This window comes from Chiloscyllium plagiosum, unplaced genomic scaffold (assembly GCF_037043375.1).
Source record: "Chiloscyllium plagiosum isolate Xiang-an unplaced genomic scaffold, Cpla_swu_hap1 HiC_scaffold_5, whole genome shotgun sequence".
Classification (NCBI taxonomy): Eukaryota; Metazoa; Chordata; class Chondrichthyes; order Orectolobiformes; family Hemiscylliidae; genus Chiloscyllium; species Chiloscyllium plagiosum.
This window is the reverse complement of record NW_028270143.1, coordinates 85851798-85871608: the sequence shown is the minus strand read 5'-3', so window position 1 is coordinate 85871608 and position 19811 is coordinate 85851798. Positions and strand designations below refer to the sequence as shown.

General features: G+C 43.5%; 1 protein-coding gene across 2 annotated transcripts in view; it reads right to left on the bottom strand.

Moving 5' to 3' along the window:
* The window catches only part of armc3 (armadillo repeat containing 3), a 172832-nt gene that overhangs the window by 149935 nt on the left and 3086 nt on the right, over positions 1 to 19811 (bottom strand). For both annotated transcript variants that reach the window (XM_043690441.2, XM_043690446.2), the window contains exons 2-4: positions 15713 to 15799; positions 14442 to 14490; positions 8916 to 9033 (exon numbers count right to left, since the gene is read on the bottom strand). In XM_043690441.2, the coding sequence (XP_043546376.1) occupies positions 8916 to 9033; positions 14442 to 14489 (166 nt within the window). In that variant the 5' untranslated portion in view covers position 14490; positions 15713 to 15799. The remainder of the gene's footprint in view (positions 1 to 8915; positions 9034 to 14441; positions 14491 to 15712; positions 15800 to 19811) is intronic.

The window sequence follows — 19811 nt, the reverse complement described above, 5'->3', positions numbered from 1 at the left end:
GAAGTGGTGTCCTTCCTCATCCGTATGCGAGGATAGTAGTGAGAGAGGGTCATGTCTTTTTGTGGCTAGCTGGTGTCTTTGATGATCTTCAGGAAATGACTGCCAGACTACTCAGACCCCTTGGCATCATGGTAGCCCACAAACCCACCAATACACTAAAACAGCAGCTAATGAACTTGAAAGTCCCTATACAAACAATGAGCAAAACTAACGTCATTTACAATATACCGTGCAAGGACTGTAACACTACATTGGACAAACAGGTAGAAAACTAGCCATCAGGATACATGAACACCAACTAGCCACAAAAAGACATGACCCTCTCTCACTAGTATACATCTTGTGATACAATAGGTCAGCGATGAGATTATTGTCTTTGTGACATAATTTGTTTATAGTATTCATTGCAGAATCGTTGATAGTTTCGACACAGTCATTGTCAGTTCCAGCACAGCTTTTGTTAGTTCCAATGTCTGCACGGAAGTCCATTGCTATATTAATGGGTACTAATCACTCTTCCGGTGAAGGACAATTACTGCAGCCCTGGCTATTAGCACTTCGTATTGAGTCTGTATCAAGCTGTTAGCATTTCTATCAAAAAGTGTTGGCTGGACCCACACACTTCAGTGGGCAGTATACGTTACTCATGTGTATTCTCTTCCCCCACCTGCCTTAAACTAATCAACGAGGTTGTGAGTGCATTGTGCTGGCATTCTGGTGGCCCCAGGCAGTGTCTGTATTTGCTCTACTGTTTCTCTCCATATTGTTGTCTAGTGGCCATCTTATGTGTCAATGGCCAACTGATGACTCAGCAGCCATCTTGTATGTCTGTATGCCTAGTGTCACTCTGCCCGTGCCATCTCCCACTTCAGTACTGAGGGACAAGATATATGCACATTTAGTAGAAAATAGACTAGTTACTGACAGCCAGCATGGTTTTTAGGAGGAAGGTCATGTCTCACCAGCCTGATTACATTTTTTAAGAGGTATTTGGCTGATATATTGGTCTCCTTCAAAGACTGCAATTTCCCCTCCCACGTGGTCAACTATGCTCTCCCGTGCATCTCCTCCACTTCCCGCACCTCTGCCCTTGAACCCCAGCCCTCCAATCACAACAAGGATAGAACTCCATGGTCCTCACCAGCTTCCAGATACATCGCATCATCCTCCGCCATTTCCACCACCTACAAACAGACCCCACCAGAGACATATTTCCCTCCCCACTGCTATCTGTGTTTCAGAGAGACCTTTCCCTCTGCAACTCCCTTGTCAGATCCATGCTCCCACACACCAAACCACCTCCCCACCCCACTCCACCCCCACAACACTCCATCCTGGCACCTTCCCCTGCCAACGCAAGAAGTGCAAAACCTGCACCCACACCTCCATCCAAGGCCCCAAAGGATCCTTCCATATCCGACAGAAATTTACCTGTACTTCCACACCTGTTATCTACTGCATTCATTGCACCCAATGTGGTCTCCTCTACATCGGGGAGGCAGGATGCAAACTTGCGGATCGTTTCAGAGAACATCTCTGGGACACCCGTACCAACCAATCATACCTTCCCGTGGCCAAACACTAACTCCCCCAAGGACATGCAGGTCCTGGGCCTCCTCCATCACTGAACCCTAACCACCCAACATCTGGAGGAAGAATGCCTCATCTTCCACCTTGGGACTCTGCAACCACACAGGATCGATGTGGATTTCACCAGTTTCCTCATTGCACCTCCCTGTACCTTATCCCACTCCCAAGCTTCCAACTCGGCACCACCCTCTAGACCTGTCCATCTTCCTTCTGTTACGACATGGGGTAAACTCTCCTGCTCAATTTAAAACCAGTAACACAGAAAAGATTTATCTCATGCAGTAATCTGAAAATTCAATAGGTCAATAACTAGTTAAAGTAAAAATTAACAACTTTATTTCTTAAAGCATGAGGATAATTAACAACTATTTACAATTCCTTACTCTAACCTATATTTTACCTTCTCTTTTATAATAAAACTCCCGATTACGATTTACAAAACAAAACTTATCTCAAAAACAAGGCAGCTTTAGGTTTTGCAGATGCCGGTGTTGGACTGGGTGGTTGTCACCTGATGAAGGAGCGGCGCTCTGAAAGCTAGTGCTTCCAATTAAACCTGTTGGACTATAACCTGGTGTTGTGTGACTTTTAACTAAGCAGCTTTAGATTCACTTCTGTATTTTGGTCTTCTTTTCTTTTTCTTGGGGATTCTGCTTCATAGGTTACTGATCGATAAAGGTACTTCTAAGACAGCTATTTTTCAGGCAGTCTATATACATGCTGGTAGCTTGGCAGTTCTCCTCTCAACTGTTCAATTTTCCCTGGTCTTATACCCCCAAAGCATTGGATTGTATCATTGGCTTTTAAGATTGCCAATATACTAAATGCAAACTGGATTGAAGTTTGGTATTTGTTTTTTTTAAAAAAGATTCCCTACAGTGTGGAAACAGGCCCTTCAGCCCAACAAGTCCACACCGACCCTCTTAAGAATAACCCATCCAGACCCATTTCCCTCTGACTAATGCACCTAACACTATGGGCAATTTAGCATGGCCAATTCACCTGAGCTGCACATCTTTGGACTGTGGGAGGAAACCGGAGCACCTAGAGAAAAGTCACGCACCCACCCAAGGCTGGAATCAGAGGGGAAAGAATAGAAGGGAACATGAGTGGCAACTTTTTTTTTAAAAAACACAAGAGGTGGTATACCTAGGGATCTGCCAGAAGAAGTGATTGAGCAGACACATTAACAACATTTAAAAAGGCATTTGGACAAATACATGATAGGAAAGAATTAGAAGGATATGGGCCAATTGCAGGGAAATGGGGTTAGCGTGGACCGATATTTTGGTCAGTATGGACCAGTTTAGGCCAAAGGGCATGTCCCTGTGCTGTAAGACTCTGACTCTCGAGGTGACAACGAAAATTGATGAGAAAAGGGTTGTGGATGTAGTTTATATGGAATTTAGTAAGGTATTTGACAAAGTCCCACACCACAGATTGGTACAAAAACTAAAATCACTTAGGATTCAGGATGGGCTGGCTAAAAGGATACACAGTTCAAAAAGGGTGGCGCTGGAAATGCACAGCAGTTCGGATGCTGCCTGACTGGTTGTGCTTTTCCAACACCACCTTTTGACTCTGACTCTCTAGCATCTACAGTCCTCACTTTCTCCTTGAGGGTTACAAAACTGACTTGGTCATAGAAGATAGTGGATAGCTATAGAAGGGTCGTTTTCATACTGGAGACTGACAACTAGTGGTGTTCCACAAGGATCAGTCAAAGGCCCTCTATTGTTTGTGGTATATATAAATGATCAGGAGGAAAGTGTGCGTGGTCTGATTAGGAAGTTTACAGATGACGCAAAGATTGGTGGAGTTGCTGATAGTGCCAAAGATTGTGAAAGGATATAACAGGGTATAGGTAGATTGGCGACTCGGGCACAGAAATGGCAGGTGGAGTTTATTCCAGACTGATACAAGGTGATGCATTTTGGAGGATCAAATTTAATGTCATATAATGTAAATGGCAGAACCCTTTGGAACATTAATATGCAGATGGATCTGGGTGTGCAGGTCCACAGTTCCCTGGAAGTGGCAACACGGGTGGCCAAAGTGATTAAGAAGGCATACGGCCTACTTGCCTTCAATCAGCTGGGGCATGGAGTATATGAGTTGACAAACCAGGTCGCAGCTATATAAAACCTTGTTAGGCCACATTTGGAGTAGTGTGTGCAGTTTTGGTTGCCACTATATCAGGAGAACGTAGAAGCTTTGGAGTGCAGAGAAGATTCACCAGGATGCTGCCTGCTCTTGAGAGCATTGGCTATGAGGAAAGGTTAAAACGATGAGGATTGCTGGAAAGACAGCAGCTGAGAAGAGACCTGATAGATGTCTACAAAATTATGAGAGGCATAGATAGGGTGATAATCGGAGGCTTTTTTGCAGGGTTGAAGTTTCAATTATAAGGAGGCACAGGTTCAAGGTGAGAGGGGAATAATTTAAGGGAGATGTGCGAGGGAATTTTTTCATGCAGAGAGTGGTAGGAGCCTGTAACATACTGCCGAAAGAGAGGATGGAAGCAGGCATATTGGTGACATTTACGAGGCATCTGGATGGTTGCATGAATACGGAGGGAAGAGAGGGATATGGCCAAATAAAGGCAGAAAAAAAAGTTTGTTTTTTAGTTTAATTAGAGCATGATGATCGGCACAGGCCTGGAGGCCTGAAGGGCCTGTTCCTGTGTGCTGTCCAACTCTTTGTATTTTGTTCTAACATTCTGATTTGAAGCACCAAGTTTTAAGAGGTTTACAATCATGTAAATTTGTATAAATTACAGATCCACTGACTTTCCAAAACTAAGTGCTTTAACATACTCCATATAAAGTTTCATTTGAAGCCTTGACACAGAAGATTGACACAACATTGAGATTTTAAACTGGAGAATCACTTACATTGCCCCAGGTATTATACATGAAATGACAACACCATTTAGTGACCTCAAAGTGTTTTGATTGTTAAACTTAAAAGTAAGTAGCACTTTTACATTTATAAGGTTGCAGCAGTATTTAATACTTGATGAATCAGGATAATGTTTTTATAAATCTGTTCTACAGTGCTTGCAGTTTGACTATAAGGAGATTCACAGGACTAAAATCCTTTGTGACCAATACAATTCAGATTCATCATCAGTATCATGTACTCCTTCAGAATTCTCTTTTCATGTTCCATTTTGAACCACTCTGTCTCTCTGCTTTCAATATTCCACCACAGAGTCAGAGACATACAGCATGAAAACAGACCCTTCGGTCCAACTCGTCCACGCCTACCAGATATCCTAACCTAATCTAGTCCCATTTGCTAGCACTTGGCCCGTATCCCTCTAAACCCTTCCAATTCATGTACCCATCCAGATGCCTTTTAAGTGCCGTAATTCTACCATCTTCTATGACTATAATGGTATTTAATGCCATATCTAAATCATCTGCTAATATTCTTTCAGAATTCCTGCGATTCCTTCCCAACAAAATTCTGGCCATAGTACTGAACTTGTTGTCCACAACTAGCCTCTATCCGAGTTGTTCCGGTAGAGCTACAATACTGGCATCTAGATGCCAATATGGAAAATTTCCCAGCTCTATCACTTACACAAAAAAACAAACAGGTGAAATCCAACTCTGCCCAGTCAGCCTATTTTTGATCATAAGTAAAGTGATGGAAGGGATCATCAACAGTGCTTTCAAGCAACACTTGCTCAGAAAAAACCTGGTCTATAGAGTTCTACCTGGGTCATTCAGCTGATATCAGCACAGCATTTGTTCATATATGAACAAAAGAGCTGAATTCCAGAGGTGAGGTGGGCATGACTGCTTTTGACATCAACACTACATTTCACCATGTGTGGCATCAAGAAGCTGGTTGGAATCATACCTATCATAAAGGAAGATCGTTCTAGTTGATGGAGATCAGTTATCTCAGCCCCAGGGTGTCTCTGCAAGGGTTCCTCAAGTTAGTATCCTAGGACCAAACATCTTCAGCTGCTTCAATGTTCTTTCCTCCATTATAAGTCTGAAGTGGGGAGATTCACTGATGATTGCACAATGCTCAACAGACTCAATGTTTCGAATCCAATGACTCTACATCAGGTGAAGAGTCATCAGGTTTGACCCATTAACTTTCTCCCAGAGATGCTGCCAGACCTACTGATGAATTACAGCAACTTCTGTTTTTGTTTCAGATCTCCATAATCCACCATTCTGTTTTATTTTACTATTTGTTGTTTATCAGATACTGAAGTAGTATACAAATGCAAGAAGAGGTGGACAATATAGAGGTTTGATCTGACAAGCAGCAACCAACATACATTCCACTCAAGTGCTAGGCAATATAACCATTATAGATTGACTTTCAATGACTTTACCAATGCTGGATCTCTCCTACCAACATCCTGGGTGTTAACTTTGACTGGAAAATGAACTCAACTAGCCATGTAAATACTATGGCTACAAGTCAGAGACTAGGAATGCTGTGGCAAATCATTCATCCCCTGACTCCCAAATCCGATCCACCATTTATAGCGCACACGTCTGGAGTGAAATGGAATAACTCTCCACTTGCCTGGATGAGTCGAAAAATGTGGTGCTGGAAAAGCATAGCAGGTTAAGCAGCATCTGAGGACCAGCAGAATTGATGTTTTGGGCATAAGCCCTTCATCAGGAATGTGGAGGTGGGGGTTGGAGACGGGGGCTGAGAAGGCAATAGGTAGATGCAGGTGGAGGTGATAGGGATAGGATGGAACAGAGAGTGCAGTGAATAGGTGGGAAGGAAGATGGACGGTAGGACAGCTCAACATGACAATGCCAAGTTGGAGGGCTGGACCTGGGATAGGGTGGTGGGAGGGGAGATGAGGAAACTGGTGAAGTCGACGTTGATGCTGTGTGATTGGAGGGTCCCAAGGTAGAAGATGAGGCGTTCTTCCTCCAGACATCAAGTGGCTTCGATTTGGCAGTGGAGGAGGCCCAGGGCTTGCATGTCCTTGGGGGAGTGGGATGGGGAGTTGAAATGGTCAGCTACAAGGCAGAGTGGCTGTTTGGTGTATGTCCCTGAAACATTCTGCGAGTTGGTGTCCTGTCTCACCAATGTACAGGAGATCACAATGAGAGCAACAGACAAAGTAGATGAGGTTCTGGATTAGTAGTGCTGGAAAAGCATAGCAGTTCAGGCAGCATCCGAGGAGCAGTAAAATCGACGTTTCGGGCAAAAGCCCTTCCCGATGAAGGGCTTTTGCCCAAAACGTTGATTTTACTGCTCCTCAGATGCTGCCTGAACTGCTGTGCTTTTCCAGAACCACTAATCCAGAATCTGGTTTCCAGCATCTACAGTCATTGTTTTTACAGTAGATGAGGTGTCTGGAGGTGCAGGAAAATCTCTGCTGAATGTGGAAAGATCCTTTGGAGCCTTAAATGGAGGTAGGGGTGGTGGGGGAGGTGTGGGCACAGGTTTTACACTGCTTATGGTGGCAAGGGAAGGTGCTGGGAGTGGAAGATTGGGTTGGTGGGGGGAGTGGACCTAATGAGGGAGTCACTGAGGGAATGGTCTCTGCAGAATGCCGGTAGGGCTGGGGGGAGAAATATATCACTGGTGGTGGGTCTTATTGTCGGAGGCTGAAATGGCGGAGGATAATGCGCTGTATCCAGACGTAGAAGGGGAGGTCGGGGGGGGGTTCTATCCTTGTTGCAGTTGGAGGTGTGGGGCTCAAGGGTGGAGGTGCAGGAAGTGGAGGAGATGCGCTGGAGAGCATTGTTAATCACCTGGGAGGGGAAATCACAATCCTTAAAGTAGGAAGCCATCTGGGATGAACTGGAGTGGAATTACTACTGCTGGGAGCAGATACTGTGGAGGCAGAGGAATTGGGAGTAAGGGATAGCACTTTTACATTAGGAAGGCTGGGAGGAGGTGTAGTCCAGGTAGCTGCGGGGGTTGGTGGGTTTGAAGTAGATGTCCATGTTGAATCAGTTGCTGGAGACGGAGAGGTCCAGGAAGGGGAGGGAGGTGTCCAAAATGATTCAACTGAACTGGAGGTCAGGGTAGAAGGTGTTCATGAAGTTGAAGAACTGTTCAACTTCTTCATGGGAGCACAAGGTGATGGCAATACAGTCATCCACGTAGCAGAGGAAAAGTTGCCAGAGTAGGTGCGGAAGATAGACTGTCCCATGTATACTGTTCCACGTATCCGAAGAGGCAGGCATAACTGAGGCCCATCTGGATGCCCATTGCTACTCCTTTGGTCTGAAGGAAGTGGGAAGTTTTAAAGGAAAAATTGTTGAGGGTGAGGACAAGTTCCGCCAAATGTATGCGTCAGTGGAGGGCTACTGGTTGGGTCAGCGGCAAAAGAAGAAACGGAGAGTTTGGAGGTCTTCGTCATGGCGGGTGGATGTATCTTGGACTGGATGTCCACAGTTAAGGTGAGGCATTGGGGGCCGGGGTAACGAATGTCATGGAGGAGGTGGAGGGCGTGGGTGGTGTCCCGAATGTATGTGGGGAGCTCCTGGACCAAGGGAGACAGGACAATGTCAAGAAACGAGAAGATAAGGTTGGTGGGGCAAGAACAAGCAGAAACAATAGGTCGACCAGGGCAGTCAGGTTTGTGAATTTTGGGTAAGAGATAGAACTAGATGGTACGGGACTGTGGGACTGAGGCTGGAGGCTGTGGATAGGAGAGCCCCTAAGATATGAGGTTGTGGATGGTCCGGGAGATGATGGTTTGGTGAGGAGAGGTGAGGTGGTTATCATGGGGGCAGTAGGAGGAGATGTTCTTGAGTTGGCGCCTGCCTTCAGTGGTGTAGAGGTCGGTGCACCAAACTACCACTGCACCCCACCCCACTCCATGTCCGCTGATTTAATGATGAGGTTGTGGTTGGAGTGGAGGGAATGGAGGGCTGCGCTTTGTGAAAGAGAGAGGTTGAATTGGGTGGGAGGGGTGGATAGGTTGAGATGGTCAACGTCGCGGCGGCTGTGCGTTTCCAGCACCACACTTTTTGATTCTGAACTCCAGCATCCACAGTCCTTGCAGTGAGTGCAGTTCTAACAACCTTCAAGAAATTGAAGTCGTACAGGGTAAAGCAGCTGATGACAAACCTCATAAGGAATCTTACACAAAATTACACAGTACTACAACTACAACAATGCCACTATTTCAGATATACATGCAAATATTACCTTTTGAAGAAATATCAAAATTAAAACGTATTAATTGATGTTTAATTCTATAAAAGCAATGCAACAACGATGCAACGATAAAGTATTCTAAATGATATCATTATGTGACCAGATCATGCAATATTAACATCATGTGATATAATAAATATAATTTAAATTAAACTAACCTTTTTCGGCAAACTTGTATATGGCTTCACATGCTTTAAGCAAAATTTCATCCTCTGGTGAATCCAGCATAAGAACTACAGTCTGTACATTTTTGCTCTCAATAATAAGTGAATTAAACTGTTGAAGACAGTAGAGTTTGTGAGTATATTTAAATAGTTGATCACTGAAAGAAATTAATAAACATCATTGGTGTAATGTCCATTTTGCATGCATTACCTATCAAACTAGATGAAAAACCTGTTTAGAAGACCTATTCCTCTCAATGTTCAGAACAGCTCTGAATGGAACTGAAAGTGGAATCGTTAACAAACAGCTCAACCATGACCTTACCGTACAAGGAAGGTCAATGAGAAAACAAACAAAGATTCAAATAAAAGGAAAATACTGCGGATGCTGGATATCTGAAGCATGAAATGCTGGAGAGACTTGGCAAATCTGGCAGGATATGTTGAGAGAGAAACAGCATTAACACTTCAAGTCCAGTGCAATCTTCATCAAGATTCAGAATTCTTGCCCTCGCAGCATTGTGAGAAGTGACATGAAGTGAGAATTGACCTCACCTGACAAAAGAGCAGTGCTCCTAAAGTTTGTAATTTTCAATAAACCTGTTGGACTATAACCTGGTGTTGTGTGACTTTGGACTTTGTCCACCCCAGTACACCAGCATCTCTACATTGCAGCATTGTGGTCTATATGCAGCCGATGAATTGCAGAAGTCCAAGCAGGCAGTTCACCACCACTTTTTCAAGGGCAACCAGGGTTAGGCGATAAGTGCTGGCCAGCCTGTAATGCACCCGTCTGATAAGAAAATGCAAAACTGAAAGGAGTTGGAAAACAAATGTTCTTACACTTCTGACAAGTTGGGGTGGGGGAGGTCAGGGTTTGGAGAAGCAAAGGGAACAGACAGTGTGGAGATCCAGGATGGGAGGGTGGTCATAGGGGGGCGTGGACCTGACCAGGTACTCCCATCACCAAACCATCATCTCCCAGACCATACAGAACCTCATGTATCACCTCAGGGGATCTCCCACCCACAGCTTCCAACCTCATAGTCCGGGAACCCCGCACTGCCCGGTTCTACATCCTTCCCAAGATCCACAAGCCTGACCACCCTGGCCGACCCATTGTCTCAGCATGCTCCTGCCCCACTGAACTCATCTCTACCTACCGCGACACTGTCCTATTCCCCCTAGTCCAGGAACTCCCCACATACGTTCGAAATACGGGGTAGACCATTTAGGACAGAGCTCAGGAGAAACTTCTTCACCCAGAGAGTGGTGGCTGTGTGGAATGCTCTGCCCCAGAGGGCAGTGGAGGCCCACTCTCTGGATTCATTTAAGGAGGAGTTGGATAGAGCTCTCAAAGATAGTGGAATCAAGGGTTATGGAGATAAGGCAGGAACAGGATACTGATTAGGAATGATCAGCCATGATTATATTGAATGGCGGTGCAGGCTCGAAGGGCTGAATGGCCTACTCCTGCACCTATTGTCTATTGAGACACCACCCACGCTCTCCACCTCCTCCAAGACTTCCGTTTCCCCGGCCCCCAATGCCTCATCTTCACTATGGATATCCAATCCCTCTACACCTCCATCTGCCATGACCAGGGCCTCCAAGCCTTCCGTTTTTTCCTCTCCAGACGTTCCCAACAGTACCCTTCCACCGACACTCTCATTCGTTTGGCCGAACTGGTCCTCACTCTTAACAATTTCTCCTTCGAATCTTCCCATTTCCTCCAGACCAAAGGGGTAGCCATGGGCACCCGTATGGGCCCCAGCTATGCCTGTCTCTTTGTTGGCTACGTAGAACAGTTGATCTTCCGTAATTACACCGGCACCACTCCTCACCTCTTCCTCCGCTACATTGATGACTGCATTGGTGCCACCTCGTGCTCCCGCGAGGAGGTTGAGCAATTCATCAACTTCACCAACACATTCCACCCTGACCTTAAATTTACCTGGACCATCTCTGACACCACCTCCCCTTCATGAACCTCTCCATCTCCATTAATGATGACCGACTTGACACCAACATTTTTTACAAACCCACCGACTCCCACAGCTACCTGGATTACACCTATCTCCTGCAAAAATGCCATCCCGTATTCCCAATTCCTCTGCCTCCACCGTATTTTCTCCCAGGAGGACCAGTTCCACCACAGAACACACCAGATGGCCTCCTTCTTTAGAGACCGCAATTTCCCTCCCCATGTGGTTAAAGATGCCCTCCAACGCATCTCGTCCACATCCCGCACCTCCACCCTCAGACCCCACCCCTCCAACTGTAACAAGGACGGAACCCCCCTTGTGCTCACCTTCCACCCTACCAACCTTTGCATAAACCAAAATCATCTGCCGACATTTCCACCATCTCCAAACGGACCCCACCACCAGGGATATATTTCCCTCCACACCCTTTCTGCCTTCCGCAAAGACCATTCACTCCGTGACTACCTGGTCAGGTCCACACCCCCCTACAACCCACTCTCCCATCCTGGCACCTTCCCCTGCTACCACAGGAATTGCAAAACCTGCGCCCAAACCCCCTCCCCTCACCTCCATCCAAGGCCCTAAAGGAGCCTTCCACATCCAAAGTTTTACCTGCACATCCACCAATATCATTTATTGTATCCGTTGTTCCCGATGCGGTCTCCTCTACATTGGGGAAACTGGACGCCTCCTAGCAGAGCGCTTCAGAGAACATCTCCGGGACACCTGCACCAATCAACCACACCGCCCCTGTGGCCCAGCATTTCAACTCCCCCTCTCACTCTGCCGAGGACATGGAGGTCCTGGGCCTCCTTCACCGCCGCTCCCTCACCACCCGACGCCAGGAGGAAGAACGCCTCATCTTCCGCCTCGGAACAGTTCAACCCCAGCGCAATGTGGACTTCAACAGTTTCCTTATTTCCCCTTCCCCCACCTCACCACAGTTCCAAACTTCCAGCTCAGCACTGTCCCCATGACTTGTCCTACCTGCCTATCTTCTTTTCCACGTATCCACTCCACCCTCCTCTCTGACCTATCACCTTCATCCCACCCCCATCCACCCACTGTACTCTTTGCTACCTTCCTCCCTGACCTATCACCTTCATCCCCACCCCCACTCACCTACTGTACTCTATGCAACTTTCTCCCCACCCCCACCCCCCTCATTTATCTCTCCACCCTTCAGGCTCTCTGCCTGTATTCCTGATGAAGGGCTTTTGCCCGAAACGTCGATTTTACTGCTCCTCGGATGCTGCCTGAACGGCTGTGCTTTTCCAGCACCACTAATCGATAATCTGGTTTCCAGCATCTGCAGTCATTGTTTTTACCAATAAAATTCAACCCACTGATTTCATTTCATTGGGCATTCTACTCCCACCTCTCCTCCCTCATTCAAATCCAGTGGTCAAGCCTCCATCAAAACTGCAGTGAGATTTGGAGTCAAATGTTTAACCTTTCTACAGCATTTCCATTTAGTATTCCTATTTGTGAAGACTCTTGGCATTATTTTTGTTAAAGGTGTCAACTACTTTGCATAAATTCTTATAAGGCAGTCCCAAAGGATTGAGGATGATGTGTTTCCTTTGCAATTTGAATTCTGAGCAGTATTCTCACTAATTTTTTTTAATCGTCTGCATGGACTTCCAAGGTCCATGTGGGTTATGACTTTTGGAACCAATTTGGCATTAGAAGTTCAATTGCTATTTGCAGTAACACAGCTTAGAGGTAGTGTTAGTTGAGAGATATCTAAATCTATTGCTTGATCTGCAGAATCTGCCATATATGGACAGGTGGTATTTGGTGATTTATGCAGAGAGCTTCCAGCCACGATTGAGTTTTAAGTAGAGAGGTTTCTTCAGAAGTCTGAAGTGTCAGATGTACAAACAAATTAGCCCAGCCAGCACAGCTGAATTTATGTAATTAGCAATTTGTTTTGTTGCCTTAGAAGAAGATGCTACTATTAGACTGCCTTTCTTTCTACTCAATTTGGAGAATCTTGAGAAAGCATCACTGATGGTACTTCTTCAATGCTTTGAGATGTATCCTGCAGGTTGTCCAAGTTTTCACCACATGCAAGAGTTCAGAGTTTACTATTGTCTTGTAAACCATGACCTTAGTCCCATATTAGAGGTCCTGATCATCAAATATTTATTTGCCCAGTCAGCAAAAGGCTCAGCTGGCATTTGAAAGTAACAATAAATTGTCATATACGCGTGCCTTTATCAAGAGGAGGCTCCTAAAATATGGTGAATGGTACACATTTTCTAGGATCTCAATATTGATTTTAATCAAATGGGGAGGTGTTGTGTTGTTGGAGTTTCAGGTGAGGATCTTGTTGACTAGTTATTTAGAGAAAAGCGCATTTTCTGATAAGCCTTGCAGAAGGAATTGACTAACTTAGAGCTCAGATTTTGAGTAAGTGGGCACATACTGAAGTTCAACTAATGAATTTGGAGTCATTTTGAATTGATGGTGTAGAGCATTTTTCTATCAATTCTCTATATTATCCTAAGGCCTGTGGGTAATTTTCTGGAGGTATTGTACAATATTGCAAGGAGCAAGAATGGAGAAGGAGGCTGGGGCTATTTGAAGACAGTTTTCATCAAAATGAGGTCTGTGGTAGTTTCACTGGTGAGCACCATGGCTTGCATGTTATCTTGGAATAGGCAAAGGATGGCAAACAATTTGTGAGGGCAGTCAAAGTTGAAGATATTCAATTAGTTTTTACAGCTGACAGAATCAAAGTATTTTCGGAGTTCAGAAAAGAGAACACACAGTGCTCGTTGCTGTTGTTCCTTATGTTTTCCTATAATTTAAAACTATGTTTGTGGATTGTCTTATGAATTAGACAAATGCAGCTGAAAGGCTGGTGAGGAAAATTACCAAAGACAATGTGTCAGGATGTTATCTGCTGAATCGATAGGCCTAAAAAAAAATCAGCCGAGATCTAAAAACTATGGAATTCCCTATGTAATTTATTTGACTCAGGTTATCTAGTGGACAATATTCTCTCTAGGGGCTCCACCGCCTCAACACCCCACATACAAGTCAGTCCCTTAGGCACAGCCAAGGTAAAAAAAGGGACTGAAAACTTTAATAAATCAACTATGTAGTCCAAAAACAATTTGAAGGTATGTTGCTATTGGAACTTAATAAAGCTCCATATGAGGTTTTTGAAAAAGAATTTAACATAGATGGAACTAATAGCAGATTAAAACTTTTTAGGCAATAAAAACAAATTTAAGCATTAATAGAAAAGGACCCTTTCCAGCCAGAGGGATGAATAGTAGAGTTTGGCAAGTCTTTATCAAGTCCCTTGCTACTTACACTGTTCATAACCAAACAAATGCAGAGTGAATTTTTGATACAGCAAAATTTAATCCAGAATTTAACTTTTGTGAAACAAAAGTTCAAATAAAATGTGGATTTATGCCTAATCATACTTTGCTAAATCAAATATTTTTGCAAAGACTAGTCAAGATATGAAATATTTCACTGAGTTTTGTGGACATTAATATTTTAAAAAGTAACTTACCGCATCTTTTGGAGATGCCTCAACTTCCTTCTTTTGTTTCTTACCCATCCTATGTGAAAGAAAAAGTACAGATACGCGTGAACAAATTATGTTAGTAAACATCTAAATAACTTCTTAATCTAGTCAGTCTACTCAGAATATGTCACACAAATCTCCATATAGTACAAAGATATATATGAGCATAAGAACATTCAACTCAAGAGCAGCAGTAGTCCATGCAGCACTAAATAGCTCATGCCTGCCCCATCACTCAATAAGATCATATCTGATCTCATTATGTCAATAACCTTTCTCCCACTTACTTTTCAGGAATCTAACTGCCTCCAACTTTAAGGTCTCTGCTTCCATCACCCTTTGATTCCAAAACTTCAGGACCTTCTGTGAGAAAAACCATTCTCCTAATCTCTGCTTCAAATGGGCAAGCTATTATTTTTAAAATGTAAGTCCTAAATCTAGATTCTCTCACAAATGAAATATCACATTCCACATTCATAAGATCCCTGGGGAACTCATGTACTTCATCAAGTTACCTCTTCCTCTTCTAAACTCCAGCAGCTACAAGCTTAACCTGTCCAACCATTCCTCATAATACAAGTCATCTATTCCAAGTATCCTAGAATCACAATTGTTACAGTGCAGAAGAAGACTACTTAACTCTGTGTCCAAACTATCTTTCTCAGCATTTTAATTTATTGCCAATCTCCTGCCTTTTCAAAAGAGAAGGCATATCAGACTCAGTTAAATTAACTTCATTTCTCTCTCCACAGATGCGGCCTGCTGAGTTTCTCCAGCACTTTCTATTTTCACATATACAGCCAAGTCTTTGTGCTCCTGCAAATCCTTTACAGTAGTACCTTTTATTTTATACTGTCTATGTTCTTTGCATAAAAGTAAATCACCTCACACGTCGCTGTATTGAACTTCATCTGTCGGAAATCCTCCCACTCCACCACCATGTCAATATCCTTGTGATATTTTACACTGTCCACCTCACAGTTTACAATTCCCCAGTTTTATGTTGTCTGCAACTTTGAAAATATCCCCTGCATGCATCTAGATCATTTATACACTTGTGTCAAGGAAAACAAGCATCCCACTAAAAGACCTTCTTCCAACCCGAAGAATACCAATGACCTTTACTCTATTTATTATTCCTCAACTAATTTATATTCACATTGGTACTATCCCTTTCATTTCTTTCATTCATTTTTATGACACTGCATTTGAGATTTTTGGTTACCTGGTTCACTGTAGCAGTTCTGGACACCTACCTCTATCCCCTGGTTAAGAAGATCTTGCTGCTTCAAGATATCACTCTGTTAAGATGAATGTGACCAAAATAGCTGTATTCAATCATCCTAAGCATAATCAAAATAGAACAGTTGCAAATATTAATTTGAATGAATTACTGTTCTACAAAGCAAAGTCAATGATGGTGGAATGCCTTGAGATATCTGTTATCTGCCCTGTTCAACACTGCAGAAGCTTTTGAGACTTCGCACTTTCTAAAGTTTAAATGGACAGGTCTGGAATCCTTGAATTACTTAAAAGTCAAGTGCAGAGGTCATTAAGACAAAACAGTCCGCAGGTGAATCCAGAAGAGAAGTCATGCAGCTTAGAAAAAAAATGTTGGTCCCAATCAATTCTTTACTAATTTAGAGTGTGTTTGTGTTACCCAATACAGTAAATTTTGAATCCTCCTCATTTTTATACTCATCCATAGATTAATTCCCTCCCTCTGCAACTTACCTACACTTACACAAATTCCTGCATACTTTGGTCCTCTGGCATTAGTTTTTAGTACATTTGTATTCCCTTCACCATTCATGGCACGTTTTTCTATACTGTCTGAAAGTCCCATCTTAAATCACATCAACAGTAAAAGCTCTCACAATATGCATAATTTTAATAGTAAATTAGAATAGCACACTATTTTATTAACTCAATCTGTGCCTTTACTTCATTAGCCTTTGTATTTCAACTTGTAAAGTGCTTCAGAACATTTTATATATTAAAGCTGTTATACAATTGCAAGTTGTAATGTGTACTGTTCCTCAGTGGGTAGCTTTGCTGCCTCACAGTGCCATGGATCTGGATTTGATTGCAACCTTGGGTGACTGTGTGGAGTTTGAACATTCTCCCAGTGTCTGCTTGGGTTTCCATTAGATGCTCCGGTTTCCTCCCACATCCAAAGATGAACTGGTTAGGTGGATTGGCCAAGCTAAATTGTCTGCAGGTCCGGGATGTAGGCTCGGTGCATTAGCTACCGTATGTGTGAGGTCACGGGATAGGGTAGGATTCTGGGGTGGTATTCAGAGGGTCAGTGCAGACTCAATAGACTGAATGTCTTCTTTCTGCAATGTAGGGATTCCATGATTCTGTGAACTTGTGGCTGATTGGTTAAGGTGATGGAGGTATTCCTGTGCAATTTTGAATTCTGCTAACCATGACTAAGGCTCTTATAGTGCAGTGGTAGTGTTCAGGTTCAAGTCCCATTACTGGGATCACTGGACGTGAAATGTTAACTCTTCTTTCCCTCCACAGATGGAACCTGAGTTTCTCAAGCAGATACTATTTTTATAACCAAGAATCTAGTGAAGCTACAAATCAGGACTACTTGCATATCAAACAGCATAAGCAAGTGAGTGACAGAGCTAAGCAATTACATAACAGGTGAGAATGAAGCTCTGCAAGCCTGCCATAGCAAGTCATGAATGGTAGTAGGCAATTAAACAATTCACAGGAGGAACAGTCCGCACATAAATACTCTCACCCTCGATAATGGGAGGACCCAGCTCATCAGTGTAAAAGATAGGACTGAAATATTAGCCATAATCTTCAGCTACATGTGATGAGTGGATGATCCATTGCAGACCCTTCTGGATGACCCCAGCATCACAGATGCCAGTCTTCAGCCAATTTGATTCACTCCATTTTATATCATAAGTAGCTGAAAGTACTTATTCTGCAAATACTATAGGCCCTGATAACATTTTGCCAATACCACTGAAGACTTGTTCTGTTGTTCCTCTGGCCAGGCTGTTCCACTACAGCTACAACACTTGCATCTTCCTGTCAATGTAGCAAGTTGCCAAGATACATTGTGTACACAAAAGCAGGACAAATCCAACCTGATGAACTACCACCTCCTCAATTTTTCCCTGTTTACCAGTAAAGCGATGGAAGTTGTCATCAACAATGCTATCAAGTAGCACTTGCTAAGCAAAAACCTGCTTAATAATGTTCAGTTTAGGTTCTGCCAGGGCCACTCAGCTCCTGATCCTATTATAGTCTTGGTACAAACACAGAACTGAATTCCAGGGTAAAGTCATATTTGACTGAATGTGGCATCAAGAAGCCAGGGTAAAACTAGAGTCATTAGAATTCAGGTGAACACTCTTTACTCCTTCGACTCATTCCTGGCCCAAAGATAGTTGTAACTGTTGGAGATCTCTAACTCCAGATCATTTTTGCAGAAATTCCTCAGGGTACTGCCCTAGATTTAAGTGTCCTTAGCTTTTTAAATCAATGATCTTCATGCCCTTGTCAAGTTAGAAGTGAGAATATCTGATGATTGCACAATATTTAGTACTATTTTTGACTGCTCAGATACTGAAGCAGTCCATGCCCAAATGCAGCAAGAGCGCAACAATATCCATTTTGAATTGACAAGTGGCCAGCAATGACATTTGCAACAAGAGAGAATCTGACTATTGTTTTTTGGCATTCAGTGGCGTTACCATTACTTAATCCCTCATGATCAACGTCTTGAGGGTTACCAGAAATTGAGCTGAATTAGTCATGCAAATACTGCGGCTACAAGAGAAGGTCAGAGGCTAGGTATCCTGCTGCAAGTAACTTATTTCCTGAATCCCGATGCCTATCCACTATCTTCAAGGCACAATTCAGGAATGTGATAGAATATTACCCACATCCCTGGATGAATGTGCCACCAAAAATACTTGAGAAGTTTGACACCATCCAGGAAATAGTAGCCTGGCTGCTTAGTAGCACATCCACAAACATTCAATCCCCTCTCAATCAAAGCCCAATGGCAGCAGTGTGTGTACCATATACAAGATGCAATGCTGAAATTTACCTAAATTTCTCCAACAATTTGTTTCTATTTCAGATTTCCAGCTTCTGCAGTTATTTGTTTAATTCTTAGGTATGCTTGGTGCCATTTCTAGCTTGCCCTCCTGCACTCTTCATTGAACCAGGGTTAATCACTTGACTTGATGGCAATAATAGAGTAGGGAATATGGTAGGCTATGAGGTTACAAATTGTGTCAGTGTAATTCCACTGCAACGGATGGTCCACAGTGCCTCATGGATACACAGTCTTAAGTTAATAGATCTATTTGAATGCTATCTCATTCAGCATGGTGATAGTACCACACACCACAATGTAGCGTATTCTCAATGTGACAACAGGACTTAGTCACCACAAGACTTGTGCAGTGGTCATTCCTAAAAGCATTGTCATGGAGAGGTGCATCTGCAACAGGATGATTGAAGGGGATGACGTCAAGTGTGTTTTTCCCTCTTGCTGGTTCCCTTACTACCTGTTACAGACCCAACAGCTATATCCCTTTAGGTGTCAACAACCTCAGTAAGTAGTAATGCTGTTGACCCACTCTTCCTTTAGGAATCAACCCACTCAATCATTCATGGCACTGCTGAGCCACCTTAATGATGGCTATTGAAGTCTCCCACCTAGAGTACATTCTGTGCCCTTACCATCTTCAGTGTTTCCTCCAAATTGTGTTCAACATGAAGTAGTACTGATTCATTAGTCAAAGCAGGGTTATAGCGTGTAGAAATCAGAAGGGGTTTTCCTTGTCCAGGTTTAACCCAATGCCATGAAACTATATGAAATGTAGAATCAATATTGAGAACACCCAAAACAACTTTCTGCTGACATACCACTGTGCCATCATCCGTGTTGTGTCTGTCTGCCAGCGGGACAGGACATAGACAAAGGGCGTTGGTGTTGTCTGGCACATTGCTTGTAAGATATAATTCTGAGAGTATGACTATGTCAAACAGTTGCTTACCTACTTTCTGAAACAGCTCTTGCATTTTGGCGCTAGCTCCCAAATGTTAGTAAGGAGGACTTTGCAGGATCAACACAGCTGAGCTTGAAGTTGCCATTTCCAGCATGTTAATCAATGTCAGGCAGTTCATCCACTTTTGAGACTTTTGTAGCTGTTGCTACAACTAAATGGCTTGCTAGTCCATTTCAGAGGACAGTCAAGGATCAATCACATTGCTGCGGGTTTGGAGTTACATGTAGGCCAGACCAGAAAAGTATCCTTCCCTAAAGGAAATCAATTGTGGTCACCAGCAGACTTTTTAAAACTCCAGATT